Genomic DNA, 24,815 nt, shown 5'->3' with positions numbered 1-24,815 from the left:
AAGCGCAATGACAATATGCTCGTCGGATGGTATTGGTGTGTGAGAGCTTGACGTAACTGGCTCAACGAGAGGCCCAACCGTGGCACACAATTCTTCAAACCTAGCCCTGGTTAGTTGAAAGTGCTTCACTCCAGGGGCGGACTGGCTGTCGGGAGCACCGGGCGTTTTCCCGGTGGGTTGCTGGGTAATTTGGGCTTGCCCATTGCTGTGCACGTATCGGCCCATCCAACATGCAATATAAACGGGCCTGGACTACAACATACCCGCGCGGCCCCCATTACAGAGTGAACATTTAAAATACTCTGTAAGGTACAACCAATACAATGGCTTTTATTTTTAAATATTGAAATAACTTATTTTGAAAGTACTTACACCTCGTAGCGCATTTCCTTATGTGCGCATTAACTCCATACCTCGCGTGGACCTCATTAATTGACATACAAATCACAATAATGGTGACAACCAAAGACAACATATTAACTTGTTAGCTGAACTCTGAATAATAACAAAATAACAAATAACTGCAAATTACAACAAATACAATAACAGCAGCATATATAAAATCTGAAAACAGTAAAGCTATGAGCAGTACATAGTCATTTGCATAATTTACTCACACGCAGGGAGCTGAAGTGCGGCTTGCTGAATAATGCTCACACCTGATAAAAATGCGGAAAATAAGTCATGAAAAATATTACTTTGTGGCTATTTAAATCTCTGAGGCTTACTTTGTGCATTTACGCAGTTATGAGAGTAATTGACATGAAATTTTAACCATTGTCATCAGTGTCCTGCTGTGTGACAGTTTCTTCATCTAACTATTTTAAAGAACATTTTATGATCTTGTATAGCTATATATACATATATAATATATTATTCTTATACTTGTTGTTTCCACAACCTCATATTAACTAAGACAACAGTTTATTTGTACTCCTAGAAAAAAGTTGAAAGGTGATTAAGATCTTTAAAAACATTGAAGAAATGCTGACTCGTCACAGCACCTAAAATACACACTTTCCCTTGTACTTTCATGTACATTAACATCTGTATGTTGGGAAAAAAGTTTTCTGACATGTTATTTGTCTGAGCTATAAAGTGCTTATTTTACTGGTTTTTCTAAAAATTCCACATCACATTGATATGTTTTAAAGTTATGACAATTTTTGGACTGTGGGGCCCGTTGTCATGACTAGCTGTCAATAGAAATGTCTTCTTTGTTTTTTCAACACATAAATTTGAAATTGAGCCAGAAAATCTAATCAATGAGCCGTTGTGTTATGGTGTGGTGTGTTATGGGCCGGGTTTGGTGGGCTGCTCTGGGCCAGAAAGTCCAGGGCCACTTTTTAGTCCCAGTCCGCCCCTGCTTCACCCACAGATCATCATTAAATTGGGTCCTCACAATCCACCAGAACTGTTTTGAGCGCGGTCGCTCCCAGGTATATGGAGGCTGTCGGCAAATTGGAATAGCCATTTGAGCCCTCATTATGTGAACTATTGCACTTATTCTGCGACGTCTCCTGGCAGCATTTAATAACATAATGTACAGTTGCTTTATTACAGCAAATACAACTATCCCTGAAGCAAAGAGGTCGTTCAGCTGCGCCATGACAAGAAGGCGGGCTCCCTCAAGATAACGCGCTTTTACAGTTCATGGTAACGCGCAATGTTTCGCATCTTCTTTCGGCAAATTTTCAGAAATGCTCATTAAAAATGCAAAACATTTTGATGGAAACCCAGCTACTGTGTTTCAATCACAGTTTATGTGCATTTCTTCTTATCAAATAAAATATTTATCCACCTCAAGTGTGACATCTGAGATGGCATGAGGGTGAGTAAATCATTTTTGGGTGAACTATTCCTTTAAGACTATTGAATGCATTTAACCAAACGTGACTAGCATGCAGGCTGCCAGTTTCTACTCAGTAAATCTGACAAAATCCATGCAGACAATTTATATTTAGATTATGTTAGATTTGTTTATTTAGATTGATATTTAGTTTATTTTTCCAATTTGAGGTTTGGGTTCTGTTCCGTGTAAATGTATTATCATTTGGATGTAAATGTGATCCTCCTCATGTCAATTAAATTTCATGATAACTATGTTTTCAATTTAACAATTGAAAACATAGTTATCATGAAATTTAATTGACATTAAAGACATTCAAAGAACCATTCCTGATAACATCTGCAGAATTTATGGTTATTAAATGAGTTAATCAGAGTATGTAAAAGATACAAACTTGTTTTTACATTCCTTATGTATTAGGTCATGTGTTCAGTTTTCAAGAGCATAGACTCATGTTAATGCATTATTAATCTGGCCCACTCTGCACACTGTGGCCCCTCTGTGGCTCCCTCCTTTAAAAATTTATAGATCTGCCCCTGTTTGTATAATTATATATTGTATAATTACTAAATATAAATGTCGAAATCGAACATCACTAGTTAAAAGAAACAACCTCTTATCTTTGGCTGATTTTGTTGCTTCTATAGAGTGTAACACCATCATAAAACAAATGTACTTTTCGTATTTCTCTTTACATGGCACAATGAATCCAGGACATGGAAAAAAATGTTTTATGGTAGCCAATTAAAAAAATAGAAGTCAACACTATTACATAATGTAATAATTTTAGTTTATGTAATTAAGTAAAGGAGAATGTACAGTCCATTTTTTCCGTGGTACGATAACCCTGTTGGGGTTTATTTTTAGATAATGACAGGCAAATTGTAGTGCAGTTGTCATATACAATGGACAATTATGCAGTTTTAGTGGTCATTATACAAAAATATATTTGACCACTCAAATATACCGCAGTTTACCAATCAGATTCAAGAATTTCGGAGAGCTGTCAAATAATAAAAGTTATTATAGTGTTACTGAGAAAATCTAGCATTTTTATATTGGGTTGGTGGGGGGGTCTCTTGGTTGGACTTACTGACCCGTATAAGGAAAAGTCTGTTGTTGAGCAGGTTATTAAGTTGACCCAGGCCTTGCTCCACAGTCTGTCTGCGTGAATCAGGCAAGTCCAGGTTCTGACTCAGTGGAGCCCCCTTCTGACCGGGAAAGAAAACGCGCTCTGCATATGTGCGGTAATCCAAAAAAGGAATTCCAGGTCCACCAACATCACTGCTGAGATCCATCATCTCAGTCATCAGATCTGGAGGACAGGAAAATGTCAGTATTACTGTGCATGTTATAAATTTAGTTAATCAAAACATCTCTCAATTTACATTAATAACCAACATTGTGTCTTAAAATACAACTGTTTTATAAGCAATGAACTTGTGTACAAGTTGTACAAAATGTACAATGGTAAGTATAGTTTGCACTGAAATACCATGGTCAAATAAAAAGTTTAGTGGCCATTATACAAAAATATTTGACTGCCGATTGCCTCGATTGACTATTTACAATTTAGTATTCAGAAGAAACACGAAATAAGTAATTTAAGTTTAACAGCAGTAACAATAACTGTAGTTACTATAGTATTCTGGTGGAAAACTTTAGGTTACTCACGTAACCCCGGTTCTCTGATAACATGAAGTGAGGTTTCTCACTAAGTGAACGCCTCAGAAATGACCAATTGCAGAAGCTCCAATGACACAACATTTGTCAAGATTGACAGACCAACCGCTGCAGCCCTTAAGGAGTCCCACCTCCCTAATATAAACCACAGCTACCTGTTGCTGACTCATTCTACGCATATCTCTTTTCCGTGCAAACTGCAAGGGGGGCAATGATGTGAGATACCTCACTTCATGTTATCAGAGAATCAGGGTTACGTGAGTAACCTAAAGTTTTCTTTCTAACACTCGTTCGGTATCTCACTAAAAGATATAGTCAACTCCCAAATTGCAGATATGCTGGCTGAAGAAGACACCACAAACAGAGAAAACGCAGAACCTAACAATTGTACTAAATCACACTTTCTGATATTCAGAAGATGATATTAGAAAACAAGAAGTATATGGCTCCACGTAGGCATCCTGCCCCAACATATTGGGCTGTTGAAACATATGTATTTGTGCTTACTGTACAATATGTTGCATTCCCGCCTCAAGGACAGAGTGAGCCACAGAAGGCTCTGTAACATCCAGTCTATAAAATCTTAGAAATGTGGGAGGAGATGATCAACTCGCCACAGCACAAATCTCTTGGACAGAAATGCCCTTGAATAGCGCCCAAGACGTGGCCATACCCCTGGTGGAGTGAGCTCATAGTCCCTCTGGGGGTTGACGATTAGAGCTTTTATAACAACACAATCGCATCTACCACCCAATGAGAGAGGCACAGACGAGAAATAGGTTTACGCTTATGAGAGTCAGACCATGAAATAAAGAGCGGACTATTCTCCCGTCGGGCTCTTGTGTTTTGAACATACGCACTCAGAGCTTGTACTGGGCACAAACAATGTAACAGTTCTTCCTCCATGTAGGAAAAACGCGGCGGGTGAAAGGCCAACAAGTCTACCGATTGGCACAAGCCTGAGTAGTTGCTCAGGCTAAATTTAAGTTTAGCCTCTCACAGGCCAGGACCAGAGAGCCAACTTCTGAGGAGAGGGATGGAAAATCTCCCCGTGTGCTTGAGAGAGAAGATTAGAGGTAGAGGCCAGGGGTGGTCGTAAAGCAGTTAAACTATCTCTGCCATCTACAGCTTCCATGGCCAGTTCAGAGCTATTAGAATAAGAGAATGACCGAATTCCCTCACTCTCCGCAGCGTTGGCCCGATCAGGCTCAGTAGGGGAAACGCATATAGTAACACATGAGGGTGGGCTAGCGCATCCACACCCAACGGTGCATCGTCACCCACCAGGGAAGAAGAACAGAGGACATTGCACATCTTCGTGTGATGAAGAGATCAACGGCTGCCTGTCCGTATCTCTGCCATATGAGGCTTACCATTTGAGGGTGAAGCCTCCATTCTCCATATAGACAATTTCCTCTGGACAGCAAATCTGCTCCCCTGTTCATTATGCCCAGAACATGCGTTGCACGTAATGACAACAGGTTCATGCTGCTCCACACAATCAGTTTCTCTGCCAAACTGTGAAGCTGGTGCAAGCGGATTCCCCCTTGACGATTTATATAGGTATCGCCGTTGTGTTGTCTGTTCTGATCAACACGTGATGATTCCTGAGAAAACTCACAAAATGTCTGAGAGCTAGAAACACTGTTAGCAGCTCCAGAAAGTTTGTGCTTTTATCTCAGTGCGGGAGTCCAAACACCTCTCATTGTTCTGACCTCGAACACAGTGCCCCAGCCTGTGAGAGAAGCGTCCATCATCACCAATTTTCTCATTAAAATGGGGCCCAACGGGCATCCTCTCCAAGGAAAAGACGGGACTCCCCAATAACGGAGAGCGTCCATGCATTCTGACGAGACGATCACTCTGCAACTGAGGCAGCGCTGACAGCCTGAGTGCAGTGGTGCAGTCCAGTTCTGAAATTTTCCACTTCCCGAAAACACAGGGAATCACGTCCACTGTTGAGGCCATCAAGCCCAACAGCTGGAGACACATCCTTAGAGAAACTGATCTCCCCCGTTGAAAAAGGGAGATGCAGGTGTGAAACACTTCAATGCACTCCCCGAAAGGAAAGCTTGAAGCTGAATGGAGTTCAGTCTGAGCCCCAGATAAATTATCTTTTGTGAGGGAATAAGACAGATTATTGCTTAGTTTATGTTGAATCCCAAGCTCTCCAAATGTGTCACCAGTGTGTTTGTATTTCTCTCCGCTTGCCGCTGAGACGGCGTGCATCCGTCCAGATAAGCTGACGCTCTGATACTCGCATTTCTTAGCGGTATCAGAGCCAACTCCACACATTTGGTAAATACCCAAGGTGCTAGAGAAAGTCTGAAAGGGATTTTCATGTACTTGTAGGCTCTGCCCTGATAAGTGATCCCGAGATATTTCCTGCAAGTAGGAAAAATGTCTATGTGAAAATACGCATCTTGGTGATCTTGATGTAAACCAGTCTCCATGACGAATAGAATGAGACAGTTCTAAGTGTGAGCATTTTGAACCTGTATCTCTTGTGGTGTTTGTTAAGGACCCGTAAATCTAGAATGGGACAGAGACCTCACCCTCTTTTGGGAATAACAAAATACCGGGAATATAAACCCTGATGCCGTTCTTCCAACAGTATCATTCTTATCACTCCCTTGCTCAGATTTCTTCCTCTAATATCTGAGCTGACTCCCCCTGAGCCAGCTAACATAAACTCTCCATTGAAAAGAGGTTGCTTTACAGCGAATTGAAGCCTGTAGCCCTTCTCTACTGTGTTTAAAACCCAGGGATGAACTGCGCATGCGCGCCAGTTCTTGGCATGAACAGCGAGCGGGCCTCGACCATCTCCGCTCACTAGTGGCAAGGTGGCACCATCTAGGTGCGAAGAGGGGAGCTGCAATAGCAGCCCGGGAGTGATGGATATGTTTATTGTTTTTTTTTTGTGATCATTTTTTTCCCCCACACACCACTGTGCCCTCTGCCCTCGGCCTGGATGCAACAGAGAACAATTTATTAATGTTGTATGACTGCTTGTGCAAACTTTCTCTTTTGCCCTCAGAACACACCCCTTGGGTAGAGGGTGAAGAGAACTTGCGGGGAACACTAAAGCAACCTGTGCCACCGCTCCACACACAGTTAGCAGTGGAACACTCAAACTTTCTGCTGTTTGAACCATATTTGTAAATATATCTCTTCTCTCCGTTTCCCCACGGGAGGGAGAAAGGTGTCGGTCTCATGAGGGACTGGGACAGAAAAGCCTTGGGTGCTGTCTCCAGACCCCTCCAGGCAAATTTGACTGACCTCAGGTTGCTCGCCTCTTCTTCCCACCCTGAGGGTTAGTGGAAGGTGCTTTGCAGCTGCGGCCATAAAGGACTGTTTGGGTTAAGAGTAGCACAGTTTCTATTGTGGAGCCATATTACCCAGTTGTTGAGGCGGGTCCGGACGAGAAGGCTGTAGAGTGGGCTTTCTCATAAGACAAACTTTGAATGCCTCTCCCTCCTTCTTCCGAATGTCGCACTGTTGGCACATAGCTGAAACAGTGGTGCCAAATAGAGCTTTCGGATCCACGGCGGCATTCAAAAACTCCACTTTTTCTTTGTCTAAAAGTCCCGATAGACTCAGCCACAAAGCACTTTCTCCCACAACATCCAAGCCCATGTTTCGCCCACAGCTCTGAATTGTGCCAAGTGACGAGCGCAAATTCACATCCGCAATTACGCAAATCTCCTCCCAAAGTGCTGGGTTGGGAGATCCCAAATCCAACTGATGTCCCATTTCCTCTAATAACTCAGCCTGGTAGGCCATGAGGAAAGACGTCGGGGGGGGGGGAGGTCTGCCATACACAATTCCCCCATGTCCTGAACATTCAGTCTCGAGAAACCCTTATTGGGCACCAGGTGTGAGATGGGTTTGTCCCAAAATCTCTTCATTTCGGCCACACAATCCGGTATGGCCGGTATAAACTGCCTAGCTTGTGGGAGACGTGACGGGAGCCTTTTTCCATCATACAGATCTTGAAAAGCTCCTGGGCCTGCCGGCTGGGTTAGCCACTCAACAGACTTCAATGATATCCAGATCAGCTTGCACAGGGGAAGGGCCGCTTCCTCCCTGTGCACTTGGAGGCCGGTGTTTAGCGTGTTTAGCATCTAAGCATGCAATACAGAGAGTATGTGAATCATTTGCAGAAATCCATGCACCGCACTTACATGGATGAGGAGGAAGGGCACTTTGGCTGTGGCCATGATAGTGCAGGCATCCTCTTCATACGGTAAGTCCACCAAGACGTGAAAACTCAGTAGTACGGAGCAGTGTATTAATAGAAAACTCTTTTTCCCTTCTCTTAAAAGTGGGGTGAGCGCTGTAAGAGTCAGGAAAAAGCACTGAAAAGTACTAAGAGTTTTGAATGAGTGAATGAATGAACATTACATTTATATAGTGCTTTTCTGACACTACACTCAAAGCGCTTTACACAGTGAACAGGGGACTCTCCTCAACCACCACCAGTGTGCAGCATCCACATGGATGCTGCGATGGCAGCCAAAAATCAAAATCAAATCACTTTTATTGTTACACAACCATATACACAAGTGCAATAGTGTGTGAAATTCTTGGGTGCAGTTCCAAGCAAGTGATGAGACATATACCAATTTACAATAAACATCAGATTTACACAACACAATATACACATAATTACACACAACACAATATACAAATAATAACATACAATGTACAGTATACAATACACACAATACAGAAAACACATTATACAATAAAAATAGTATACATAGTATATATAAAATATACAGTAGGTTGTATTGTACTGTATTGAAATTCAGGCTGTCGGTTGATAGTAAGTTGCCAGTGTGTTGTTAAGAGAGAATATAATTTATGACAGTCCGGTGTGAGATAATAAGAGTAATAAAGCACAGTGCTGATGTATTTGATCATGAGAGATCAAGAGTTCAAAAGTCTGATTGCTTGGGGGAAGAAGCTGTCATGTAGTTGGCTGGTTCAGGTCCTGATGCTGCGATACCGTCTGCCTGATGGTAGCAGTGAAAACAGCCCATGGCTCGGGTGGCTGGAGTCTCTGATGATCCTCTGAGCTTTTTTCACACACCGCCTGGTATATATGTCCTGGAGGGAGGGAAGCTCACCTCCGATGATGTGTCTGGCAGTTCGCACCACCCTTTGCAGGGCTTTGCGGTTGTGGGTGGTGCTATTGCCGTACCAGGCGGAGATGCAGCCAGTCAGGATGCTCTCTACAGTACAGGTGTACATGGATGTGAGCCATGTGAGGATGTGGCGGTTCATTCCAAACTTCCTCAGCCATCTTAGGAAGAAGAGGCGCTGATGCGCCTTCTTCACAACGGCCTCAGTGTGCACGGACCATGTGAGTTCCTCAGTGATGTGGACACCCAGGAACTTGAAGCTGCTGACTCTCTCCACTGGTGCTCCATTGATGGTGATGGGACTGTGTTCTCTGTCTTTTCTTCTAAAGTCCACCACAAGCTCCTTTGTCCTACTGACATTGAGGGAGAGGTTGTGCTCCTGACACCAGTGTGTCAGAGTGTGCACCTCCTCTCTGTAGGCTGTTTCATCATTGTCAGTGATCAGACCTACCACCGTCGTATCATCAGCAAACTTAATGATGGCATTGGAGCTGTGTGTTGCCACACAGTCATGTGTGTACAGAGAATACAGGAGTGGGCTGAGAACACAGCCCTGTGGGGCTCCAGTGTTGAGGGTCAGTGATGAGGAGATGTTGCTGCCCATTCTAACCACCTGGCGTCTGCTTGACAGGAAGTCCAAGATCCAGCTGCACAGCGAGCTGTTTAAGCCCAGAGCCCGGAGTTTCACATAAAGCATGGAGGGCGCTATGGTGTTGAATGCTGAGCTGTAGTCTACAAACAACATTCTCACATAAGTGTTCTTTTTTCTAGGTGGGAGAGAGCAGTTTGTATTGTGGATGCAATGGCATCCTCAGTGGAGTGGTTGTTGTGGTAAGCAAACTGCAACGGATCCAGTGATGGAGGCAGCACAGAGCAGATGTAATCTCTGTCGCCATAGTGCGCCAGTACGCTCACCACACACCAGCTACTGGTGGAGAGGAGAGAGTGGAGTGATAGAGCCAATTAAAGGATGGGGATTATAAGGAAGCCATGATTGATAAGGGCCAATGGGGGAATTTGGCCAGGGCACTGGGGTTACACCCCTACTCTTTTCAAGAAGGATTTTTAATGACCACAGAGAGTCAGGACCCCTCCTGGCAAATTTGACTGACCTCAGTTTGCTCGCCTCTTCTTCCCCCCCGTTTTATTACAGATGAAAAAGAGAAAACCCGCCTTAACGTGTTAGTTTACTCTTTTTTTAGTCAACAAACTAATTACATTTCCACTAAACAAAAACGCGGAGGAAAATTTGCGTTCAGACGTTACTTTGTGGCGCCGTCGACAAAGTGTTAAGCAATAATCCACAAATGTGTATGCCGAGGACAGCTTCCAAAATTCTTCCACGGGGAAGAAAGCGAGAATGAGGCAGCAACAGGTAGCTGTTTATATTAGGGAGGTGGGACTCCATAAGCGCTGCAGTGATTGGTCTGTCAAACTTGATAGACTTTGTGTCATTGGAGCTTCCGCAATCGGTTATGCCTGAGGCGTTCCCTTAGTGAGATACTGAACGAGTGTTAGAAAGAGTACTATGGTTACCATGGCACATTTTTATAATGGCAAAATGTATGATGAAGCGCAGCGTTTTAACGTACCAGTAAACTCTTTTCTGCACTGATCTCCAACATTTATTTCCAGAGTCTCTAGCTGCACCAAAACCTTTTTATAGTCTCTCAGAGCCTGTTTACTCTTCCTCCTTTACAAACGCACAGAGAGAGAGAGAACACATACAGGGTTAGAGCATTAAACTCCGTTAATGGATCCCATTAGAATACTTTTCAGAGAGTTGGTTTATCGTCATGACAACAGACTAAGAGGAAACCGGAATCTGATGTTTGAATTCAGACTCTACCTGTACATGAGAATGATGACCAGCACGATGAGTACGACCACTGCCGCCCCCGCTGCCAGTCCGACTTGAGCAGCTAGAGGCACTGGGGAATGAAGATCATTGTCGTACTGCACTAGACCCAAATCAAACTCTAGTCTTCCCATTAACACCTGAGAGAAACACACCAATACACATAGACAATTGTATATAATTACAAAATAGATATAGGTACACTTACATTGCATCATAACGAGTTGTGATGTAATGTGTTTGATATGTTAATTACATTTTTAAAATTACATGATAATTCAAGTTTTTGTTCTAACAAGCCGTGACATTGACAAGACGTTTTGTAGGTCACATCTTTCACATGACTCATGACTCACATCAGGCCATCAAAGCACTGCTCAAAGGCAGAGTCAAAGGCCGTTTTGATCTCTACATGAAAAGCACTGCAGAGAACATCTTGTTTTTTGATTTTTAGTGTTGGCAGCGCCCAACACTGTAAACATTTTTGGGTAAAAACTTCCATTTTTGTCAGATAAACTCAATTTTAGAAGTTGATTGAACTACCAAATGTAGAAAAAGTTGATATTACTTAATCAATAAAGTCAACTTTTACGCCATTAAAGTCAGAGCAACTTTTCAAACAGTCAGCACATAAAATTGAAAGTTTATATTGTGGTATCTGCTACTGAGCTTGCCAATTGGAAAAGTAATGTGGCTGAAGGCAATACCCACAATCCCTTGTGCTTGAATTTATTTTAGTGGGTTTGGTCAAAGCATGCCGATTTATGAAAACATGTTAATAATTTGTAAATAATCTATTTTGATTTAATAGACGTTTTAGCTCTATGTGTATTTTAATGATGTTTTGCTGTAAAAAGTTGTGCTTTGTTTGAAGTCACCATCAGGGTGATTAGTGTTTGCTTTGATTAAGTTTCTTCAGATATTAAGTTGACTTAAATTCTGATAGCTTGAAGTATTTGTTAACTACACCACTTTTTAAGTTGGACCAACTATTTGTTGTCTTGGTGGGGCTGACACATGGGGCTGATCTTATGTAGAAATGAAGGTCTGCTTAATAAAGAATGTCTTTTTATTTATTTAGAAGAATACTGAAAATGATGGACAGTTGTACTTTGTTTATTGAACTTAATATTTTTGAGTTTGCTGAACTTACAATACAACTTGATTTGTTTAGTACAACTAATTTGCCTGAAGATGCAGCTGGTTGCCTTAATTAAAACATTTTTTACAGCAAAGTAATTATACGTCATCTACATTGTCTGTAAATGATTGGTGGACACTTTAAAAGGTCAGCGGCAACAGGGTCAAAGCTGAAATGGTTTGAACTTTGAGTAGCGTATTACAACAATCGACGGAAGTGCAACATGGCGCCAGGGGCAAAAACTAACGCTTCACTCCATAGACTTCAACGTATTCTGCAAAGCTAACACAAGTAATTTGGATGCCCCCTTTTGTTTCCATTTGACTTCCATTTTCTATATTTTCTAATTAGTTTTTAATTAGTTTCTATATTGTTGCATCACACTGGGTAGCCTTGGCCAGAGTGTAATTGGAGTCTAATTTGTCCAAAAATCAACCAGCTTGGATGTAGCATCGTTAAAATCAATAGTTTTCAGTTTCAGATGCTATTGTAGAAATGTAGTATTCACAGTCAGCCACGATAACTTTAATCAATGAGTGAATGTGTCAAATAAAAGCAGGGTTACTGAGAAGCGAGTCGTATTCGGCTGGTAATTTTAAAGTGGCAGCCCCCATGTGTGGACCCTCTCCATGTAGAATAAAACAGCTTTTATAAGGTTACTGATATGACTGGAGTCTTCATTTTAATGTGAGTGCTCATGATTTCCTACATATATTGCAAAATTACAATTCATGTCTTTAGGAGTTAAACTTTTTTAATGAGGAAAATATTACTGAGTGCACCTTTAAGTTGGGCTAAAACAGAGTATTTTAACATCAAAACAATTACACACTTCACCTTCACAAAAAAAAAATGCAAAATCTATTTATTAAAGCAACAGATGAAGACAGTCGATATGGACTGACTTTGAGGCCGGGTAAGTCGCCGTCGCCCACAGGGAGAGGCTGTTCCTCAGGTGGTTCACAGTACAGGTGTGTGTTATCCAGAGTCTTCACGTCACACTCTTTATCTCCCAGCTGTGCCAGAACTTCCTCTCTGCTCATGGCCAGAGTCAGTCCCTTACCCTTTAAAAGACACAAAATATATCCTCAGTCTCAAACAACGAGGTTGGTTAAATTTGGTCTGGTTGCTTGGTTTGAACCAGAATTTGATTCCACACCCCTCCCACTGTGAGTCTCTTTTCAATTTGAATTATTTACCTTCAAACTCTGGTACATTAACATGAGTACTACAGTGAGTACTAGCGGCAGCTGTTTACTACTGTAGCCAAGAAACGACTCAAGAGGAAAAAGCAGCAAAAATGCAAAGCATTGCTCACTTCACTTATGTTTTGGTCCCTTTCACTACGAGAAAAAAAAAGGAAAATATGGCATTTGCATCTGTTTGCTGTGGATGCATTGCAAGAGATGCGAAGAATGCCACTCTGCTTGCAGGGTAACCTTATATGAATTAAATTATGCGTCATCAATAGTGATTTACCTCCACAAATTAGGCCAAATTACTTTCATATCAATTGCAAACCTTACTAGAGTTCATGAGCCATAAATAACCTAAATTCGACTTATCATATGGTTTCAGATGACTTGGAATATAGCGCACAAATCAAATGGACTACTTTGAAGTGAACTTTTATGGTGTTTGTTTGCTATTTTGAGGGTGCCCTAGTCCTTATTTGCTTTCTTCATATGAAAAAAGTAGCGGGTACATTCTTCAGTATTTCTCCTTTTGTGTTCCACAGAAGAATATCATACATGGTTTAGAACGACATGACAAATAGGCCAAATTAATAAAAAGTTATAAGCTTTTTTTTAGACATGTCATTATATTTTTTTGACCATAAATGTTGGTAATGATACGGCAATGTGTTCGTGAAATAAAGCAATACAACTAAATTAAAAAGAGCCGATGCCCAATATGACTGACATAGGAACATTTGGTATCATTCGATACCCCAAGGAATCTAAAGAGATGTCTCATGATTTTAGGCCAAACTGTTCAAATTTTTTACATTTCCTGAACAGTAGGTGGTGCTGTGCCGAAACTGCTCAGATACCCTCAGGGCACTATGGCTATGACATGTACCAAGTTCCATTTCAATACACCAAAGCATTGCCAAGATATAGCTTCACGACTACTTGAGCGTGCTCACCGACGAATTCGTTGAAGCATTATACGAGAACGGTTTGGTCTATCACAAAGCTTTCAACAATTTTTTGTCATGAGTGTCCCTAGAAGATGCACACCAAATTTCGTGTGGCTTGGATGTATGGCTTAGGAGGAGTTGGAAAACATTCGTTTTTCAGAAAATTAAAAATGGCAGAAAATCTAGTTGGTTCAATTTTGTTTCTAGGCCATTCAGTTTAAAAGTTATAAGTTATACGCAGAAACACTGTGCTACTTTGAACTGTTGGTGTCATGTTTGGGTGAACTTTCGCTTTAAATGCATTAGCATTCATCAGACTCATAAAACTCAGATTAGTGTACATTATCCGATTCCATTCATTTTGGTTGTATGGTACCTCTACAGCCAGCACTCCTCCAGGTTTGAAGCGGATAGCCGTTCCCGGGGCCTCGCTGTTGAGCGGGAATAACTCTGGGTTTGAGTGGTATATGAACGGTTTGTTTTTGATGGTGTGAAAGTCAATGTGCACGTTGTCCATCTCGAACCACACTCGCACGATCCTGGAATCCCTTGGCAATGTGGGACTCTGGCAAATCATCCGCTCTGAGGTAACGTTAGTGCACAACTCTTGTCTCTGAAGATAGAGAGAAATATATATACAAACCACACCATTGAGAACACTTTCTTTCATAGGTTTCAGGATTTCAGAAGTACATATTTAGTCAAGTGAATGATTAAACCATATTTGAATAAATTTTTTAAACTCTGAGAATAAATCAGATGTGATTCAAGTCATGTTTACATTAATTTTGCAAATGAATTTTGTGTTTGATGTGTAAAATTCATTTTTACAATCTGTGAAAAGCATTTTACCATTATCAGGGGATTTCTGACCGAAACGTGACTGTAACGCCGCTTTCTGGCTTCAAACGTTCCTCTCGGCTCTACAGAAACTGACATCTTTGGCTGTTGAACAACGTCAAGGTGTTGTCCGGTCACATATATAGCACGCCCTCCTCTACATTTAAAGAAAAAGGATGTTAAAGGTGAAGTGTGCCATTTCTGTGCCACTAACATCACCAAACACTCCATCCATCTGCCACTGGTTAGACAAAAAAATAATCATGCCATTGTTGCTGTGTCGGGCTGGTTGGGATGCTTAACCAAACAGCAATGTTCTAATAACACCACAGCAGCCACAGTGTTTACAATTTTGGATGAAATCAACCAACAATTGGCCTACTCACATACATGTCTCTGCATATTAAGCTGTATTTTAACTTTTTAATGAATATTTTAATATCACAGAAACATACCCATAGAAACTCTCTGTAGGGGTTACATCAGTAATGACTGGGTCTTCCATATAGCTGAATAGGACAGTATCCACAATCCTTTCTGCCCTTCCAAACAAGACTTTGATTGGCACATTTCCCGTTTGGTTTGAGTGACTGGTGCGACAGATCAGCTGAGTGTCACTCACTCCATCTCTTCCGGGAAAAGAAGCCAGAGAGACAGGACAAATAAATGCTACTTGTATTTTTCAATCTTGGTTTTACAGTCAGCCTTTTTTTTCACATAATTATTCCAACAGTTAAAGCTGAAGTGTGTCATTTCTGTGCCCCTAGTGACACCAAACGGAATTGTAAAAAAATGATTATTTTCAAACAGGTTTTCCACGATGCATCGAATTCTCTCAAATGATTCTGGGACAATCTGCAAAAAACGGCGTAAAAATACACTGAAAAAGATTTATTTTATTACATCTTAATAAAAACAATCAACCTGCACTCTGCATCAAAAAATACAGTATATGGGGGGCCTGGGTAACTCAGCGAGCATTGACGCTAACTATCACCCCTGGAGTTGCGAGTTCGAGTCCAGGGTGTGCTGAGTGACTCCAGCCAGGTCTCCTAAGCAACCAAAATGGCCCAGTTGCTAGGGAGGGAAGAGTCACATGGGGTAACCTCCTCGTGGTCGCGATTAGTGGTTCTCGCTCTCTATGGGGCGCGTGGTAAGTTGTGCATGGATCGCAGAGAGTACCATGAGCCTCCACATGCTGCGAGTCTCCACGGTTTCATGCACAATGAGCCACGTGATAAGATGCATGGATTGACGGTCTCAGAAGCGGAGGCAACTTAGACTTGTCCTCCGCCACCCAGATTGAGGCAAGTAATCACGCCACCACGAGGACCTACTTAGTAGTGGAAATTGGGCATTCCAAATTGGGAGAAAAGGGGATAAAAAAATTAAAAATACAGTATATGTAAAGGGAATACATTTATTTACATAGGAATCACAATCATGCGGCAGTGTATTACACACTTAAAAGTTGATAATTCTCGTGCACAGTCATTAAAAAAATGATCATTTACACAGAACGAAAGCCTTAGATTCACCTCTGAAAGAAGGTGATTGTACCTGCATATCCACCTTTTTCCTGAACGTGTAAGTGTGCCACAATTTGCCTGTTTTCAATTTCCGGTGTTTTCACTTGCATCACCATATATTCTTAGCGGGTAAAGTATTACATTTGTAAACATTGACAAAAAACACGTGGCTATATAGTGCCGATACTTCACAAAAAGTTTGTTTGACGGTGCCTCACCTGAGTATGTAGATGACATGAAGCGATGGTCCGAGGTTAGTTACATTGATATCATTAACTACTTTGAGTTGTTATGACAGCCAACAACTGCACAAGTTGAGTGGGAAATTATTTTTTACTCCAAATAACACTTAAGTGGTTGTTGTTCTCTGTCTGAATCAATCATTTCGGTTAGTTTTACATTGCGTCTTGTGACCAGAAACAGAAAACAGGCAATTAGAATCATCATGGTGCCGCCCAGTGGTTGCTCAGGAAAACTGTGGATTCTATTGCTATTGCCTGGTCAGAGCAGACATATTTGAACAAGTCTTGTCTTCACACTGAATTTGGCAATGAGCCACCTTAAGTCGCTAAAGATTTGTGCCACAATGGTTGTTGACAAATGCAAAAGAGAACCGTTTTGGAACCAGATCGTGACTCCTGGAGTCGAATCGAACTGAATGGTGAGGTGCCTAAAGATTCCCACCCCTACCTACGAATGGCCAGGCCTACACAGAGTCTGTGCGTGCAGAACTCCACAGAAAAGTCTGCAGAATTTCTTTCTTTCTTTTTTTTCTCCCCTTTTCTCCCCAATTTGGAATGCCTCGTGGTCCTCGTGGTGGCTCTAGGTCCTCATGGTGGCATAGTGACTCACCTCAATCCGGGTGGTGGAGGACAAATCTCAGTTGCCTCCGCATCTGAGACCGTCAATCCACGCATCTTATCACGTGGCTTGTTGAGCACGTTACCGCTGAGACATAGCACGTGAGGAGGCTTCACGCTATTCTCCGCAGCATCCATGCACAACTCACCACGCACCCCACCGAAAGTGAGAACCACACATTATAGCGGCCATGAGGAGGTTACTCCATGTGACTATACCCTCTCTAGCAACCGGGCCAATTTGGTTGCTTAGGAGACCTGGCTGGAGTCACTCAGCACGCCCTGGATTCGAACTCACGACTCCAGGAGTGGTAGTCAGCGTCTTTACTCGCTGAGCTACCCAGGCCCCCAGTCTGCAGATTTCAACATAATTGGAAAGGCAGTCATTCATAAATTCTATACATCCCCTGCACCCTAAACAGATTTTTTTGAAAAATCTGCATAGAATATGCAAAAAAAAAGTTGGCAGATTCTGTCTGGGCCTGCGAATGGTTTACCTTTAGTAATCTCTGTACATTTAGCTGGGATAAAATAAAAATATATTTTCTAGGGCTAGGAAATTTAACGTGTTAATTTATGCAATTTATGCAGTATCTGTTGTTTTTTTTTTCTACTTCCTTAAACTTTACTAATGTTTTTACCCACTTTCTGTGGCTAAAATTTGCATATATAAATTTCCAGGAGGTACACGCTCGACTCGACTGCACATTCTGGCACAGAAACTGATTGCGTGGAGCAGTGCACGCTTATTCATTACGCGTAACACATGTCCAGGGCATAATAAACAACACAGGAGCAGATTTACTGTATAGAGAATGGAGTATAGTGTCTTATAATGCATTGGTAATGTACATTTACATTTATCTTGCCAATAAAGCTTAATATAAATTGAATCTGCCCATCTGATCCTATTATTAAAAAAGCCCACTGGAAAACACCAGAAGATTTTGCCCAACTTTTAATTACAGCATTTCCACTGATTTTAGGGCATGAATGCATTTACTTGTATCAAAGATTTATATCAGAAAAATGTGTCTAATTAACAATCCGCAAAAACCGAAACAAACAAAAAAACATTTTAACATGTACACATTCAAATAATTAAAATAAATGATGACTAACCAATTTCTCTGAGACAAAGTAAATAGCTAATTTATGTATGACTATATTGTAAGGTTTGTTTTAATGTACCATGATTAATCATAGAAATCTGTGATATTAATTAGTTAAAAAATGTTAATTGATTCACAGCCCTAATAGTTTCACATTCAAAACATTAACATGTCACTTTTAAACAAGTAAACTCAGCTGCATTATCTGTCAACAGACATACAAATTATATTAATGCTTACATGCGACAGGGCTGAGAGCCCACAAATGCCTGCAGGCCTGTTATCTGGTCGGTTCTTTGCTCTGTTTTTTGTCCCGTCAGGAGTTGAGACCCATGAACTGTGAGCATCGTGCCTCCAGCTAAAGGACCCTTTCTGGGTACAATCCGGCTCAGCTGTGGGTTCTGATACGAGAACATCTGCTGAGACTCTCCTCTCTCTGCCCCTCTGACAGTGATGACCACTGGTCCAGCGGTGACATTTGCACTGGTCTGGAGTTCACACACAATGCTGAAACACAAACATGCAATGAAAGTAAATGGTGACCGAGGCTAGCATTCTGCCTAATTTCTCATTTTGTGGTCCACGAAGTTTGCAAGTCATACAGGACTGGAACAACAGGTTTGACATGAGGGTGAATAAATGCAGACAGAATTTTCATTTTTGGGTGATGTTGGAATTGTACCTAGTGGATATGCGATAGGCCTCAGGTAGAGGTCTGCAGGTAACCCCTGCCACTGTCACTCCCGCCTGGATGTCCTGGAAACTCTGGCCCAGGTTCGAGCCTTGGATTGTCAGTAGAATGCCGCCCTCTAGTGGCCCGGTCAGTGGCTCGACCTGACCACAGCGTAAACCACAGAAAAAGAAAATTGTTGAATTAGGGATCCTGAATAAGTTAGATGGTTGTAAATACTCTTATAAGTCTTCAATGTATATTTTTAACTAAATGGCTATTAAAGATTCTCAGGTATATATTGTTTATACCGTTGGGACAACAATGTTGCGAACAAATGACAAACACGCACCATTACATAAATAAATAATTGGAAGCCAATAACTACTGTAAGCAATTTGAGAAAATGTGTCCATAATCAACATTTAATCAACAGTTTTTAATTTAGTTTAGCACAAATAATAGACATGTCTCTTTTTTAAATGCATGTGCATACCTGAGCAATGAGTGGGGGAGGGCAAGTGTCAACAGATCCACTGGTGCATGATTGGTTATAAAGACAGCTGTGAGTTTCATCACCACACCACACACACCCATAATCAGCAGCAACCGCACGACACTGACTGCAGTCGGACTGTCCCACTGAGCAGTCATACAGCTGCACTGTAGCAGACAAACACAACATTACAATGAGCTCACAATCAGCAGATCCCACAACTCACAACAATGTTACTTCCAGCTTAAATATTGTTGTTACTGTCAGAACGGATAGTTCTGACTCTAAATTTTAACTGGATAAGCCTTGTTCAAAGGCAGTGAAAATGACTTTAAATGCATACCTGTGACCACACGTTCTATATTAAAGAGTGAAACAGTCTGGTTACGGAATTAAAAATTGATTTTTAACAATAATTTATAAACCTTCAAAGACAGACCTACCGTGAGTTCTGAAATTGATGGTATATGCTTCTGTTGAAGCTATCAGTCCATGTTTTCTGTTTAATAGCAGAATTTCTACTCAAGAACTACACTACCCATGATCCTGAAGGAAAACAATCCACCACTCAGACAGTCTCCCTACACTCTCAAACTACTTATGTTTTTAAATATTCTGCAATATACTTTTAACTACTGATTTAAAATGTATGTTTTCTAGAGCAAAGGTTTTTGTAAAAATTGATGTCCACATATGTGGACAGCGGGACTAAATTGTGAAATTTTACATAATACCAAGCTACAGAAAGTCAGATTTTTTTTCATCAAATTGTTTCCAGGTGTGTTGGTTATTATGCAGAAATTAGCATAATTAATTATGATTCAAAGTAATGGCCAGCATCATCCAATCACTGCCAACCATGTTAAAATAAAATTAAACATAAATTCTGAATCTATGTACTGATTATAAATTTTGTCTGCCAAACATGTTGAGTGGTTCAAACATCATCTGCAGCCTGAAACTGAACTTTTGGTCAGATTTTAGAAGTGAATGCACTTAGCTGCATAGGAAAGCTATAGGATGCTCCTTTGCTCCCTATTTAGTGAATGACTTAACCTCCAGTTTGCTCTCTGTCTGCACTGGTTTCAAAACAATTTGAAATGCACCTTATTTTCATCCTAACTCCATGTAAAACCTCTGAAAGCAACATTTTTCAGCTTTTGGATGAACCTCATTGATTCTCAATGTGAAAATGCACAGTGAATATAGGAATGCATTTACTAATGTTAATGAATACCGTATTGTACAGTGATAGAAAAAAAGTATATTAAAATGAAGCAAAATAACCAACAGATGTGTTCATGTTGAAAGTTATTCAAAATAACTAACATGTTTTTTCAACTTTTGAGGGAATAATGTCCCAAAATCCACATGTGTGAACATCTTGTTTATCAGTGCGCTGAAGCATGAAAAATGAATGCATTTTTTAAAGCGGCATATCAAACGAAACTAGAGACGCTACTCTTTACACCGAAACAGGTTTCAGTGAAAAGATTTAGAGGTTTCTTACCAGAGGCACTTCTGTTGGCTCTGCGCCTGTAGAAGCGCTTCAAGAAAATCAACGCCATCCTGTTGTGTCACTTGACTCGGTGTGACAGAATTTTAACCTTAAATGACAGTCTAGAGTCTTGTGAACAGTATTCAGTCAGTTAAAATTAATTGAAATTACGTGTTGCGTATAGCGAAGCCAAAATACAACGTCCACGCATGTGGACGCAGGGTCCACATGCGTTTTATAATTCAGGTTGTGGCTAAGAACTTCCTTTACTCGTGGTAAAATCACTGTAACACATTACCTTTTTTGTCTTATTGCTTTAATCTAGATTTGTCTGAATCTTATCAAAGGACAGATTCTTTAAGCATGTATCTTGTTACATCTAGATCTATGCATTTGGCAGACGCTTCTATCCAAAGCATTTTACAGTGCTTTCAAAGTATACATTTGATCAGCTTGTGTATTCTCTGTGATTTGAACCCATGACCTTGATGTGTTAGCGTCATCTTCAACCAGTTGAGGTACAGAAAAGTTAGTTTGCTTGTTTGTTTGAGGATGAATAAAATATGGTACTTACGGCGGAGATGTGGTGCTGAATCTATACGCTGTGTCCCCCACTGCAGGTATACAGGGGCTGAATATTCAAACTGCTTTCCTGAGTACTGAAACTACACACAAAATCAATTTATAATCAGCCAGGTGCGTGCAGACAAATTACGTGTGGCACCGTCAATAAATCGATTGCAGATTGCTATGTTTTGCTGACTGGTACCATCAATTACAGCCATTATCATAGCAGATGTCATACACATGTCTATATTAACCACAGCGGATGTGGTGTGATGCGATACAGCGCCGAATAAATGGAAGCTATTAATATCACCTGATGAGCTGCGCACTTGAACACATGCGCCCCCGTCTCTTTGCTGCGGTCCAACGTGGCCCGTAAACGCAGCTCCCGGCCTTCAATGACCAGCACGCATGCGTAATCTTCCTCGTCCTGTTATATATCAGACGATATATGTCACATAATCAACCGCTAATCACAAGCTGTCTTTAAACCCCTTCCCCCACCTTAGATACATTATCATAAACGAGTCCACCAGACCCTCATGAACAAGCCCGGGAATAATGGGCCTCTTTAAATGCATGGCCATGAAATGGTCAAGGCCATCGTATTGAATGAGATACAATGGAATGATAAACGGCAGATGAACGTCACCACAAATATGTCTAGGTTTTTGCCCTGTAGAGAGATCTCCGTGTCAAAGCCAACAGGAACCAGTGGCGAACTTTGCAGGGCCCAAACACAGGGACAAGAGTCGGGCCCTCGAGGTGTCGACTGCTCCTGCATATACAGACACATGTACATACAGGGATTACAATGCAGGTAATATTCACCTTCATATTCTTTGCTACAGTGTTTAAAACAGTATTGTGGCGGTACCATAGCACAGGGATGAAATCAGATGATAATAAAATGATTTATTACACAGCTCTCTCGAATACTTGATTCTGATTGGTCAATCATGACTTTCTGTGGTCAAATATTTTAAATAATGAGCACTTTGATATCACTTTGCAGTCTCTTTTTTTGTTGCATAATATAATAATTTCTCAAATAAAATAAACAAATGAAACAAATCAACAGTTCATGTCCATTTATACAGTATATTTATTTGGCAAGTAGCCAAGCAAATAAAATTAGCAATATATAAATAACTATAATAAAAAATATACATATTTTGAGATAATGACAATACATTGTAATTTACATATACCATGGTACTGAAAGACTAAATGATGACATTTGCACTCCAAAGTAGTTGAAAGAATACTATGGCATTACCATGGTACACATCCAAAGAAATATGGTACTTTTTGCTGTGCAAAAAACGGTTAACACAGTTATTGTTACTAGTGTAAAATCATAATAGATTAATATTGGATCTCCTTAAAACAGTGTTAGAAGCATCAGTGTCTTCCTGTCATTTTGTTTAATTTCTCTTTTTGATTACAATGGTGGCTAATATCAAGTTATCACAATTTACAGTAGTAACAATAACCTAAGAAGTACTGTGTTGGTACAATGGTACAATGATGGTATCAGATGCTAATAGCATGGTGCTTTGACATACTGTATACAATGATTCTGAACGATTATTACCATATTCATATACCATGGCACTACCATTGTAGCATATCCATTAAACTACAGTAAAACCATAGTACTTTTTGGTTTCCCATTAAAACCTTTACACAGAAAGATCTTTTCCTTCATTAGCAGAAAGCATTACTGATGGCCTTCAAGGACAATAATTGTGCATTATGACCTTGAGAAAGGAAAAAAGATCACTGACAGGTCGTGACCCTGAGGGCGGTCTATATGGATCACTTTAGTGGGCAGGAAAGGGTAAAGCCCTGGGGGAGGAGAGAGAGAGAGAGAGAGCGAGAGAGAGGGGGAGGGAGGAAGGATGATCGCTTACCCTGCTGTTATAGATGGCGTGTTGTCGCGGGCAACTTTTATCGTGAGTGCAGAGCTCATCCTTCACACACCAGTGACACGGCCACATACTGCTCACACACGCCATGCATCTGCAACACACACATCACATCAAATGAATGAGAGTCACAAAACAATGTTATGTGAGGACAGCCAATATGGAGCCGTATGGACTTTAAAGGGGCTATAATCTAAATTTTTATAGGATTTTTTTTTTTTTAAATACAGTAGATTTTTAGAAAAAATATAAACAGATTTTTAAAGTCCACTTATAAGTCAAGGTTTCGTGCATCAAAATCAATGTAATTTAGTCAATTCTTACCCAAAATCGATTAGATCCCTTAAGAAGACATGAATTTAACCACTAGAGTCGTATGGATTACTTTTATGCTGCCTTTATGTGATTTTTTTGAGCTTCAAAGTCCTGGCCACCATTCATTTGCATTGTTTTGACCCACAGAGCTGAGATATTCTTCTAAAAATCTTTGTTTGTGTTCAGCAGAAGAAAGAAAGTCATAAACATCTGGTATGGTGTGATGGTGAGTAAACGAAATAATTTTCATTTTTGGGTGAACTATTCCTTTAAGACTTCTAAATGTAAATGAGCTCTGTAAATAAGAATAAGACGTTTTTCCGTTTAGGTTTCATAAATAGTTTTGGGTGGACTGAAGAAGGAGCTTTGTGTTAGAGTAGGACCTACAAAGATTGTCTAAGCTGCATTCAGCTTTTATTTCAAAAGAGCTGGAAAAAATATGTTTGCCATGATATAACCCTTAATGTGATGTTTGTGTGCATGTATCTGTGAGTCCTTACGGTGATGTTGCGTTGAGTCGTCCTACTGTTTTACAGTCATAAAAAGTGATGTTTGTGTGGGAAATGGTCACGTCTCCGAACTTCAGTGCCATTCGAACAGACACATGATCTACAAACAAACAAACCTCCCATGATTCACATAAGATATCAGCAAATGACAAAACAATAATGATTAAAACACTTCTGTTTTCTTCTGATGTGACCTACATTTTTTCACTTCGCACCTTATTTGAAATTTGAGTGCTTCAATATTTAACATGGATTTATCCATCCCAGTACAGCAAAAACTGTAGATGTTCCTTATGTTCTGGATAGACTATATTGAACACACAAATCATTGTCTGGATCTCAGGGTTGTTTGCCTAAAAGCTTTAGTACAAAGTCCCAGTAGACTGATATTTTCTAGTTGCATAGAAGATAAAGTAATACCCTACTTTAAAGTAATCCCTGTAACCCACATTCAATGTCAGAAAAACATCTTTAAATGTGTGCATCTTCATGGCGCTGCATGCATATTCACAACATATACATGTAAGCATATTTTAAGAAACTGGTGGTTATCTTTGAATGTTGCTGTGCAAGCAGATAAAACCACAATAACTAGTTTCAGATTACCCAGAAAAGGTCAAAATGTCTTGTGGGTGTAAAAGAAGATCTTGTGCAAAAGAACTGGTTT

General features: G+C 40.6%; 1 protein-coding gene across 3 annotated transcripts in view; it reads right to left on the bottom strand.

Annotated features, from left to right (window-relative positions):
• LOC127415008 (plexin-B1-like) overlaps nt 1–24,815 on the bottom strand; it is a 125,411-nt gene that overhangs the window by 17,652 nt on the left and 82,944 nt on the right. For all 3 annotated transcript variants that reach the window (XM_051653452.1, XM_051653451.1, XM_051653453.1), the window contains 15 exons: nt 24,140–24,248; nt 23,310–23,418; nt 22,046–22,171; nt 21,707–21,823; nt 21,401–21,491; nt 19,329–19,495; nt 18,845–18,996; nt 18,403–18,669; nt 15,117–15,290; nt 14,674–14,818; nt 14,198–14,434; nt 12,584–12,742; nt 10,529–10,677; nt 10,272–10,372; nt 2,947–3,164 (listed from right to left, as the gene is read on the bottom strand). In XM_051653452.1, coding sequence (XP_051509412.1) covers nt 2,947–3,164; nt 10,272–10,372; nt 10,529–10,677; nt 12,584–12,742; nt 14,198–14,434; nt 14,674–14,818; nt 15,117–15,290; nt 18,403–18,669; nt 18,845–18,996; nt 19,329–19,495; nt 21,401–21,491; nt 21,707–21,823; nt 22,046–22,171; nt 23,310–23,418; nt 24,140–24,248 — 2,321 coding nt within the window. The remainder of the gene's footprint in view (nt 1–2,946; nt 3,165–10,271; nt 10,373–10,528; nt 10,678–12,583; nt 12,743–14,197; nt 14,435–14,673; nt 14,819–15,116; nt 15,291–18,402; nt 18,670–18,844; nt 18,997–19,328; nt 19,496–21,400; nt 21,492–21,706; nt 21,824–22,045; nt 22,172–23,309; nt 23,419–24,139; nt 24,249–24,815) is intronic.

The sequence above is a fragment of the Myxocyprinus asiaticus genome, chromosome 24 (assembly GCF_019703515.2).
Source record: "Myxocyprinus asiaticus isolate MX2 ecotype Aquarium Trade chromosome 24, UBuf_Myxa_2, whole genome shotgun sequence".
NCBI lineage: Eukaryota > Metazoa > Chordata > Actinopteri > Cypriniformes > Catostomidae > Myxocyprinus > Myxocyprinus asiaticus.
The sequence above is the reverse complement of the archived record's forward strand: the minus strand, read 5'-3'. Positions and strand labels throughout refer to the sequence as shown.